Source organism: Macrobrachium rosenbergii, chromosome 10, assembly GCF_040412425.1.
Source record: "Macrobrachium rosenbergii isolate ZJJX-2024 chromosome 10, ASM4041242v1, whole genome shotgun sequence".
NCBI classification, from domain to species: domain Eukaryota; kingdom Metazoa; phylum Arthropoda; class Malacostraca; order Decapoda; family Palaemonidae; genus Macrobrachium; species Macrobrachium rosenbergii.
This window is the reverse complement of record NC_089750.1, coordinates 70353402-70365435: the sequence shown is the minus strand read 5'-3', so window position 1 is coordinate 70365435 and position 12034 is coordinate 70353402. Positions and strand designations below refer to the sequence as shown.

Below are 12034 nucleotides of genomic sequence, written 5' to 3'. Positions count from 1 at the left end.
TATATATATATATATATATATATATATATATATATATATATATATATATATATATATATATATATATATATATATATATAATATATATAATTAGAAATAATCAACGCACAACCATGGAACAGAAATATGACTCACATCAAGATCGAACCCAGGTCTTTCAATCGACTTGTGTGGCTTGTTGTCTTGTCTTTCAATTGTGCACATGTCATGTGCACATGCATGTTAGCACTGATACGAAGAGCAAATCTGAACCTACATTTCATCGGTTCATCAAGGATAAAATTAGCAGGTAACACGAGATCGTTGTGCAGGAAAAGTACAGACTTAATCTTTCCAAAAACTTTCTAAAATGCCAGTAATCTCAGACGTCGACAAACGCAGACCGAAAAGTTCAATGCTCTCTCTTAGTTTAGCCACCCTGAGGCTTTCGACAAGGTAAAATAGCTAAAAAAGGACAAAAAATATCAGCTAACCGACAGATACCGAATATGCTACTTCAGTTGACGAGAAACTTGTATAAAACGTACAAAAACTTTTATTATTTACAATAACATTTTTTAAAAATAAGATCAATTTAAACAATTTAGTTATATGACAATAGCAAAAAGTAAAAAAAAAGACAGTGACACTGATGCTTTCCAAGAATGAAGGTTAATTCCCGATAAAAACTAAATAAATAAATGAAAAAATAAATTAATTAATATAAAACGTTTCCTTGCTGTCAAAACCATACACTGAACTTAAGGTGTTCCTAGTTTATAGCTTTTTATCTGAAAATTCCATATCCCATGTAAGTCCTGAATACAACATCCACCTATCTTCTGAAAAACTGATTCAGTAATGCAATCCATACAATGTAATGGAATGGAATATAGATTTAGGCCTAAGATCAAGCACTGGGACCTATTAGGTCATTCAGCGATGGAAAGGAAATTGAGAGTAGGTAGGTTTGAAAGATGTATAACAGGAGGAAAACCTCAAAGCAGTTGCGCTATGAAACAACTCTTAGGAGAGGGTGGATACCAAGATGGAGGAAAGACAATATGAACGGAGGTACAGTAAAAGAATGAAAGGGGTTGCAGCTAGGGGCCGAAGGGACGCTGCAAAGAACATTTAATGCCAACAGTGCATCCCGTGAGGTGCACTGGCACACACACATATATATATATATATATATATATATATATATATATATATATATATATATATATATATAATGGAACATGGATTATTGTTGATAAATAAAATAAGTACGTTAATGATCCATCCCCTTTCACCTATTAGTGTAAAAATTTCATTTGTGCTCATATGTTTAAAGGTTTTTAATCAAAAGCCATGGCTTTCATCATCTGCAATACTGGGTAGTTTCAAAGCTTTGCTTTGACAAATACAGAGAATGCCAGAAAACTAGTCATTGTCTCTAATATAATTATCTATCATTATAAACTGACGTCAGGTTAACTTTTGCTGTTTACATTAGAAGACTTCATAATATATGGCAACAATCACCCAAATATTGTCTAAATTATGGAATAATAATAATAATAATAATAATAATAATAATAATAATAATAATAATAATGTATAGTAAACTTTATTACTATGTTCGAAGGTCTCTGCTTTTGTATTTTACATAGCAATACAGTTTACTAAATAATTGTGAATTTTTATTGCACAAACTGTTTTTACGAGATTGTGAATTTCTTAGCATTAATTATAATAATAATAATAATAATAATAATAATAAAAATAATTATTATTATTATTATTATTTCGATAAGTTATCAGTCAAAAATATTTTTTCTTAATTATCACGAGTCACGCAGTGAATAAAAAACATTTTGAATAGTTCATTCTCTCATTCTGATCACTGCAATCTTCTTTAACTTCGTGAGACTTTTTTTTATTTTTTAACATTAGGGAATGTTAAAAAGGGAATGCCTATTTGCTTATCTGCTTGGCTATCATTGTTTCAGTAGAACCACCTGTAGCCGAGAGAATTCATAACAGTGTCTGTGCATTATAAGTGCATTTTCATGTCAAATAAATAGTTTTTAACCCGTTATGTATTCGTTTTCACAATGCATCCGTATCTATAACTTAATCCAATTTAATTCTGATCTTGCCTAACCATAGCCGAAATTTTAATTTATTTTCAAGTTTATGATCGGCATGATAATGAGGGACTAAAACTTCTAAGCAAAGAACTTACGTGACGCAATATCAAACACAGCTCAGAGGACATTTGAAGCAAAGGTCTTTAATGAGCTCCTAAGAAAAAAGACTATCATACAAAACCTTATGGAGAGGAATATAAAATTTAAGCCAAAGGTCAAGCACTGGGACCTATGAGGTCATCAGCACTGAAAGGAAAATTGAGAGTAAAAAGGTTTCAAAGCTGTAATAGGAAGAAAACTTCGCAGTTGCACTATGAAATAACTGTTAGGAGAGGGTGGAAAGCAAGACAGAAGAATGAGAATATGTACGGAAGTAAAGTCAAAAGAATTAAAGAGACGCTTCAAAGAACCTCAAGTAATGCCTACACTGCACCTCGTGAGGTGCACTGACAGCACTAACCTCCTACGCAGACCAAAGCTTATGGTAATGAGTAAAAAACTCATGAAGTAAAAACTGAGGATTTGTGAAGCAGAAAGAAAAGGAACTCGTCCAAAATCTGCTCGGTCATAAATTGTAACTTTATTGTGAGAGAAAAAGAGTAATATGAGGGACGACATTAGGTATGGTGTAATCAAAGTCATTTTGGCAAGTTCCTACAAAACGTGAAAGAGCGAAGACGCCGTAAAATGTCAATATTACTTGCTCCCTAAAGCCATACCATAATGGCCCGGGGAACAAATAAATCAACTGGAATACACAGAAACATAATTACGTTTCCTTGGTATTATATGGGAAATTCTCCCATTATCGTTACTCTGGAGTTTGAAACATAGTTATTTTTTCTTTAATATCTTCGTTAGATTGAATTTATTCGGAAAATCCGTTTGGGTTAAGAATTGTTGATTTTTTTTAGACTTCTTGTTACGGACAGAAGCAGATCTGCATGAGTGTTTGTTTATTTATAAACACGCGCCTGTGAAGGGTGTGGTTTTACCGAAAATGCAAACATGGCCACAAAACTTTCCTTTTCGATTTTCGAGCAGTTAAATTTATGTTTCTTCTGCACACGAGCAGCTATAATTGCTAAAAAGTTGACAGGTTTCCTTGAATAACTAAGTCACAATGAAAATTACAAAAAGACTGGTTTAAACTGAACTGTTATTCATTTTTTTAACGATACGCAATTTCTCCACAGAACCTGACTCCAAAAGGAAATACCCTCTATGGTTTTTATCAAATTTCTTCGGATGATATTGCTAACCAGTGTCCTTTATTCTCATGACTGCGAATCACCACATTTCAACATATAATTCTTGACTTGGGGCCAGCTAGATCTATTAGAATGTGCCTAAACTATTCCGGCTTAAAGGAAAAAATCACAACCAGGGGTCTAGCTGAAGGAGCTAATATATATATATATATAGTATATGCATATATATATATATATATATATATATATATATATATATATATATATATATATATATATATAAATATATATATATATAATTAGTTGCATATATACTGTATATATATGACGATTCGTCCAATGAAATTATTCATACAATACTTTTTATACCCTGGCAATGTGTCTAATGAAATTATTTATACAATAACCCTGAAACTGCCACAATGCAAGAGAGCACCTGGTATGTCTATCTGTATAACTGTTTCCTGCTGACTTAATATATATATATATATATATATATATATATATATATATATATATATATATATATATATATATATATATATATATATATATATATATCACCCCTCAATGCAATTCGTGCAAATGACATGGTAATTTGGTCATGGCGACGAAATGCTACCATATTCTGCCGAACAACTTGACAGTCTTCCCCCCTTTTGCGGTTTCGGAAGCTTCGTTATACAGGTTTAGCGTGCAAAAGTATGGTCCTAATTGCATTAGAGACCGACCTAGACGTCGGGGTGTGGTCCCCAATTTTCCACTTGGCCATGAATGATCGGTATATATGAGCGTCTTCCATAGACTCGAGACACATTCCAATCGGCACCATGAATACTAAGGTATGTTAACAAGTCCGTGAGAATTTAGGCAGTTTGCTCGTTCATAGCTACTATCATTTGTTCAGAAGTTCAGGAGTTCCAACAGAAGTTGACTGGAAGTTTATCATTGAAATGAAGTGTTCGTTTACATATTTATTCATAAAAATCTCATAATAACAAGAGTCGCTAAAATGGTGAAGAAATTCATAGAATGTGAAGGAGAATCGAGCAGGTTCTAGACAGCTCTCGTTTGTAGATACACTTCTAATATATATTTACACTTGTACCACTGAAGTTCAGGCGTTCCAACAGAAGTTGATTCGAAGTTCATGAGCTGAAGCGTTCGTTCATGTCCTACATTATTGTTGTTCTGAAGTTCAGGGTTCCAAAGGAAGCTGAATCCAAGTTCATGAACTGAAGTGTTCATTTATATCTTATATTATTGTCGTTCTGAAGTTCGGAAGTTCCAAAAACAGCTGATTCGATTTCATGAACTGAAGTTTTCGTTTATATCTTACATTATTGTTGTTCTGAAGTTCAGGAGTTCCATCAGAAGTTGAATCGAAATTCATGAACTGATGCGTTCTCTTATATCTTTCATCATTGTTGTTCTGAAGTTCAGAAGCTCCAACAGAAATTGATAAGAAGTTCATGAACTGAAGTTGATGATGTCATCACAAGGAAAGGAAACTGACCCTCCAACAAGTCCCTATAAATTACTTCTTATCCATGGCTGGTTCTTACTTTTACAGGTCGTTCTGTTGTTTTGCTTCTTGGCCACGGCTTCGGCTCGCCCGGATGTACCGTCACACGACGGTTACGGATACCACGCTCCGGCCCATCCCGTCTCTTACCATGCTCCTGAGAAGTATGAGGTTAGCTCCTCCTCTAATCCTTCGTGAATCTCGTCTGTGTTCAATTGCAGGATGTTGATATCAATTGATAAGATCATCATTTGGAGTAGAATTAATATGTTAATTATTCATTTTCTAGTAACTCACGTCCTCTTTCTGTGTTTCTTATTACTTTCAGTTACTACTAGTAAATAAACACTATATTCTTTGGAGGCTTAAAAGTCACTGGCCCCTTTGGTGGGCTTGTTCCATATGAATAAGGTTAATCTTCTGAATAATAATAATAATAATAATAATAATAATAATAATAATAATAATGGAGTTTAACCTCTAAATAATAATAATAATAATAATAATAATAATAATAATAATAATAATAATAATAATAATAATAATAATATCTCTCACCCCTATCACAAACATTACACCAATCGATCCTTCTTTGCAGAAGGGTATGCCCTTCAACTTCGACTACACCGTCAAGGACCACTACAAGGGCCTAGACTTCGGCCACAACTCCAACTCCGACGGGAACCTCGTGACCGGGGAGTACCGCGTCCTCCTCCCCGACGGTCGCACTCAGATCGTCACCTACACCGCCGACCACTACAAGGGGTACCAGGCTGAGGTCAGGTACGAGGGCGAGGCCAAGTACCCTGAACCCAAGGCCTATGCCCCTGCCCCATCCTACGGTCATCCTGCCCCAGCTTATGGACCTCCAGCTCCTGCATATGGAGCCCCTGAGTATTAGATGCCCTGACGAATATTGCGAGTGATCTTAATTTATGAAATATTATTAAAGAAATAACAAGACTTTTAACTTTTTATTTTTGGTCCTCAAGTAATGGTGATTTCACTGGCATTACCACGTACCTCACTCTGTTCTGAAGAACAAAGTGCTCATGCATGAACATAGAATAGAGTAGAATATAGAATTTAGGCCAAAGGCCTAGCGCCGGGACCTATGAGGTCATTCAGCGCTGAAAGCGAAACTGACGGTAAGAAGGTTTGAAAGGTGTAGCGGGAGGAAAACCTCGCAGTTGCAATATGAAACAATTGTTAGAGAAGGTGGAAAGTCAGATGGAAGAAAGAGAATATGAACGGGGGTACAGTAAAATGAATGAAAGAGGTTGCAGCTAGGGGCCGAAGGGGCGCTGCACAGAACCTTAAGTAATGCCTACAGGGCATGCATGAACATGAACCTAAACTCATGGAATGATTTCATGCAAGGACATTTGATTTCATGAAGAGTACTATCTTTGTCGATTTGGATAGTACGAAACGCTTATTACTATTTTGCCTCAGTCTATCTTACTCATGTTTCTTTTCATGAAGTAAACATACCTGTATCATACGTGCTCGAAGTTACTTACTTCACACGTAAGATTTCACGGAAAAGGACTGCACGATTTTCTTTGGACCACACCATTAATAAATTTCAAATCGAAGAGACTAACCTTCTACTCAGTATTATAAAAAATACTAATTATAAAAGCCTCAGAACTATTTGGGATATGGAAAGTGTCTCCTCCATTTGCGTAATTCATCAATAGTATACATCCTAGAAGACCAGACAATGATAGTGGTTATTTGCTTCTTTACTATCATCTTATAAAATGGTGCGTAATTTTTTAAATGTAAAAAAAAAAAAACCGATCTGAATTATAACATGCTACCTAGGTAACCAATTGGTCCTTAGCCACGTAAAATAAATCTAATCCTTTGGGCCAGCCCTAGGAGAGCTGTTAATCAGCTCAGTGGTCTGGTTAAACTAAGGTATACTTAACTTAACCAAGAAACTAAAATATAAATAGAACTTGAACCAAATTAATCGTACATCTTTTGTAAAGGCAACAAGGATAAGAAGAGAAACTGAATCGTATAAATGAATAAGTACATAAATTAATTAATTAATTAAATAACACGGGAAGTATGTGCACGAACCTTAAGTAGGAGTTATTTTGAGTTCACCTTGCTCAACGGTTATATGGTTTCACAATACCTGCCGTCTTCACCTAACAGCTACTGTGCATGGAATTAATAAATAATGACAGAAAATGCCAATACTTTTATAGTGTTTAATCTTCTAATTTATATATGTATATATATACACAATATCGCTTAATATCGAAATTCACGCTACCTCGGTATATCTCCATTGGAGAACTGTCGCCGAAGGGGAATTTATATGTGATAAATGAATTGGAATTGGAATCGTCGGGACACGAACCCGTGACGAAAACCTATTCAGCGACTCCAGTGGACGTTTAACCATTGTGATAAAAATTTCATACACAATATATATATACTATATATATATATATATATATATATATATATATATATATATATATATATATATATATATATATATATATATATATATTAACTAACAGGACCTCATTGAAACTGAATGGTATCTAGCGGAGATACTTATTCAAAGTAAAAAAAAAGTTACAAGTTTTCGAGGACTAACAGTTCAATGAGGTCCTGTTAGTAGTTGTATTAATGCACAGAACAATTGTGTAAGTGATAAAGTTATATATATATATATATATATATATATATATATATATATATATATATATATATATATATATATATATATATATATATATATATATATATATATACATATATACTATATATATTCATATATATATATATATATATATATATATATATATATATATAAGGATCATTTTACTAATATTTCTATACTAAATCATACATTGAGTGAACGCGATCATGAAAATAAATACTGGAACTATCATTTAATATGTACTGGAAAATTCAGTGGTTAATGTTTCGCATCCTGTTAATATAATATGTCCCAGATGATTCTTAGTTTTCTGTAAAAGAAAACAATTGTGGCGCTTTGTTTGTCCGTCCGCATTTTATTCTGTCCGCCCCCAGATATTAAAAACTACTGAGGCTAGAGGGCTGCAAACCGGTATGTTGAGCATCCACCCTCAAATCATCAAACATACTAAATTTCAGCCCTGTAGCCTCAAGTAGCTTTTATTTTTTTAAGGTTAAAGTTAGCCATAATCGTGCTTCTAGTAACGATATACCATAGGCCACCTTCGAGCCGTGGTTAAAGTTTCATGGGCCGCGGCTCATACAGCATTATACCGAGACCACCGAAAAATAGATCTATTTTCGGTGGCCTTGATTAGACGCTGTAGCGACTGTACAGAAAACTCGATTGCGACGAAGAAACTTCGGCTCACTTTTTGCTTGTTTATACTCATTCGCAAACGTCAGCTAAAGCTGAACAGGGAAAAAAATTGAATATTGTGATAAGGTATCACAATACTTTCATAACGAGAATCCACAGTGAAAAGACAGGAAGATGGATGAAAAAAAGAAATAAGGTCACAAGAAACAAGTAAAAAATGCGCAGAAGTTTCTTCGGCGCAATCGAGTTTTCTGTACAGCCGCTACACAGCATAATCAAGGCCACCGAAAACAGATCTATCTTTCCGTGGACTGGGTATAATGTTGTATGAGCCGCGGCCCATGAAACTTTAACCTATACCGTTGCCAGAAGCACGATTATGGCTAAATTTAACCTTAAATAAAATAAATACTACAGAGGATTGAGGGCTGTAATTTGGTATGGTTGATGATTGGAGGGTGGATGATCAACATAACAATTTGCAGCCCTCTACCCTCAGTAGTTTTTAAGATCTGGGGGCGGACAGAAAAAGTGCGGACTGACAAACAAAGCTGGCACAATTGTTTTCTCTTACACAAAACTAAAAAAGGTGAAATGACTGAAGCCCCGAACATAAGCATTTCTAATTGAAAAGCATTCTTCGTATTTGTATTTCCATTTCCCAAAGCAATATTAATTACCAACTTATTGCAACAATAAAGCTTTAATTTCTGGTGTGATGAAACATCAGAAAATCAAGCGTGTAGACCTGGATCACCAGTGTCTCAGTTCTCAGAAAGAAAATCAGTGGCATTTCAGAGAAGTAAATGTTAAGGCAGTTATCTGAAGCGTCCTAGAATACTTAACTGAATATCCTCGCAGCACGCCAATTCGTATCGTTGAAATTACACTGCATAATACTGCAGTTGGGTATCCTGCTGCCCTTTCTAACTTTTGTAGGGTATTTATATGCTGTTTGGGTCGGTAAAAAGAAACGTTATACGAAAGAGGAAACAGATGATGCCTTTGTTAAGAGCAAATTTTGTTATGATACGTGGCTATGAAAAAATAATTACGAAGAATAAATAAAATGTTCACAAAAGAGAATATTAAGAGTATTGTATTAATTACTGATTTTGAGTAGCCAGTAACTGAAGCAGGATGTGTAAATTGCAGCTTAGAGGGATTATGCTTATGTAAAGAAATGCCTAATTATACTGTGCTGATGTATACTGTAACCATATTGTAACTATTGCAACTGTAAATAATGTAAGTTTTAAGCCTTTCAATAATAAGTAAAAAAAAACTTCTGGCAACATCGTTGTGCATTTATTCCTTCATTTCATTCTAACTAGATTCGTGTTCATAATCTGAAAATAGAGCAAGTGTCTCGCCTGAAAAAAAATTAAGTATTACATGCAACAAAGACAACTTTAGTCATGTGGAGTCTTGTTACCTAAAAACAGAGGCTGGTGAACTGTCTAAGGACCTAGCAGATGTGAGCCACTCTCCCTACCACATTGCCACGGCACCTGCTTTAGGTGAATGCACCTATAAATAAATAAATTCACAAATATATAAAATTATATACGTAAATATGCTATATATATTATATACAAGTATATAGATAGATAGATAGACAGACAGATAGATAGACAGATAGTTATAGATCAAATGTATACATATTCATATTTAACAAATATGAATATTTGCTAAAATACAACTTTAAGGTTTGCATCCGTGCATTTTTCCTAGTTAGTATTTACATAAGAATGGAGGAAATTGAATTAAGAAAGATTATGAAAAAAATTGCAAAAACGCCAATTAACAATCGAGACAAATCCGCCAACGATCATAAAAGTACATTTATCTTCACCTCATAACTGTAATTTGCTCCCACTCATTGTATAGTTACACAATTCTTGATGATAGCCGAAAAAGTATGACAAATTATGGTAATTCAGCGTTTAAATATAACACAAAGACAATGAAACTAATAAATGAAAACGGGAAAAAAGATGTTAATTTTACGAAACCACTATTCACAGCCGCATGAACTGGGCGTGTCCCCTCCCACAAGCAAAGGAATTTGCATCATCTATTTTCACACATATTCGAATCCACAGAACTTCACTGAGCCCTATGAAAATCTCCCGTCTATGATGCTGAAAACCAGCTTTATCTCCAAAAATTATTTTACGAAGACTTTGCAGAAGAACTTGCTGTGTCGTTTGCAAGACTAAAGAAAATTGATACGTAAATGAAGCACACTGGGTTAATCAATATAACATGCCAGTAGCTTATGAGTGCCAGTATAAAACTAGTGTAGGAATTCAAAAGGAAAATGCGAAGACACACGATAACAGAGACATAATCGAAACGGATGAAACAGGCCAGACTATACATACAGACAAAAGGATATCCGCGGTTTAATGTGTTCTAGGCTATTTTTGATATATATATATATATATATATATATATATATATATATATATATATATATATATATATATATATATATATATATATATATATATATATACAGTATATATATTATATATATATATATATATATATATATATACCAGGTGTTTCGAAATTAGAGCCCCCTCCACAGAACAAATGGAAAGTTAGAAGTTTTCTGCTACAACCTATTTCCAAGTACATTATTTTTAGTTTCTATTAGGCTATTTTTCATTTTACATTTCTTGTATTTTCAGACTGAGTGACGAAGTTAGATACAGCCATGGCTAATGACTCGGAGGAAATCCCATGGATTGACCCAATCCGGGCTATAACCTTCAGAGAAAAGTATATCTTAGTTTAACCAGACCACTGAGCTGGTTAACAGCTCTCCTAGGGCTGGCCCGAAGGATTAGACTTATTTTTACGTGGCTAAGAACCAACTGGTTACCTAGCAACGGGACCTACAGCTTATTGTGGAATCCGAACCACATTATGACAAGGAATGAATTTCTATCACCAGAAATAAATTCCTCTAATTCTTCATTGGCGGCTCGGAGAGTCGAACGCTGGGCCAACAGCATGCCAGTCGAAAGCTCTACCACCCCTCCAAAGAAGAGGCCAGGGATGCTGGCGCATCCTTCGTTTTATGTTTCTGAATAGCTAAATACATTAAAAGAGATGACTCCTTTGTTAAAAGAAACTGGAACAAAAATCCATATGACTGTCATAGGGACAAGAGTGAGAATATTGGAAGGCCTGAAGTCCTTTCTCAGGAGTCAAAAGACATCATAGCTGAGGCAGTGGGTAGACCAAGAAAGTCTTTACGTAAATTGGTGCTTGAACTAGAAACAAAAAGGGGAAAAAAGAAAAGTTATAGTGCTGTATATCTTGAGTTGAAAAAAATCTGGTATCAAGTCATTTCAAGTCATCATCAAGCCCAACATCACTCAGCAACAGAGAGAAGACTGTGCTTGGTTTTGTGGTTCATTTCTTAAAGATTGGGATGAAGCTGACTTTCTCCATGTTGCCGCATCAGACGAATTCTTCATTTACAGTCAGGAAGCCAAATCATAAAAATGACATCATTCGGGCTGCAAAGTTGGAGGATATCAGCGATGACGTGTGCTATCGCCAAGTTGTGAAATTTCCTGAATTTTGGGAAGTTTTCTCTGTTTCACAGCCAAACGGTTAATGTGGATCATCAAAGAAAAAGGACAGTCATGGAATGGCGAATACTTCAGAGAAACTGTGTTTACTGGTGGATATTTCCTTTCCTCAAAGATCCTGAAAATGTGTTATCTGTTGAAGAAGTCACATTTTTGCATGATAAGGCACCATGTTTCAAGGCTCTTCAGACACAGGAGCTGCTTCGAAACAGTGGTATCGATTTCTTCTCGTCAAGTGA

General features: G+C 34.6%; 2 protein-coding genes across 2 annotated transcripts in view; one reads left to right on the top strand and one right to left on the bottom strand.

Annotated features, from left to right (window-relative positions):
* Window positions 1-12034, bottom strand: part of LOC136842825 (kinetochore protein Spc25-like) — a 517729-nt gene that overhangs the window by 415315 nt on the left and 90380 nt on the right. The gene's annotated exons all lie outside the window — the stretch shown is intronic.
* LOC136842845 (cuticle protein 19-like) lies at window positions 4906-5816 on the top strand. The gene is made up of 2 exons (XM_067110718.1): window positions 4906-5024; window positions 5452-5816. Exon 2 carries the CDS (start codon window positions 5458-5460, stop codon window positions 5752-5754), a length of 297 nt encoding a protein of 98 aa, XP_066966819.1. The 5' UTR covers window positions 4906-5024; window positions 5452-5457; the 3' UTR covers window positions 5755-5816.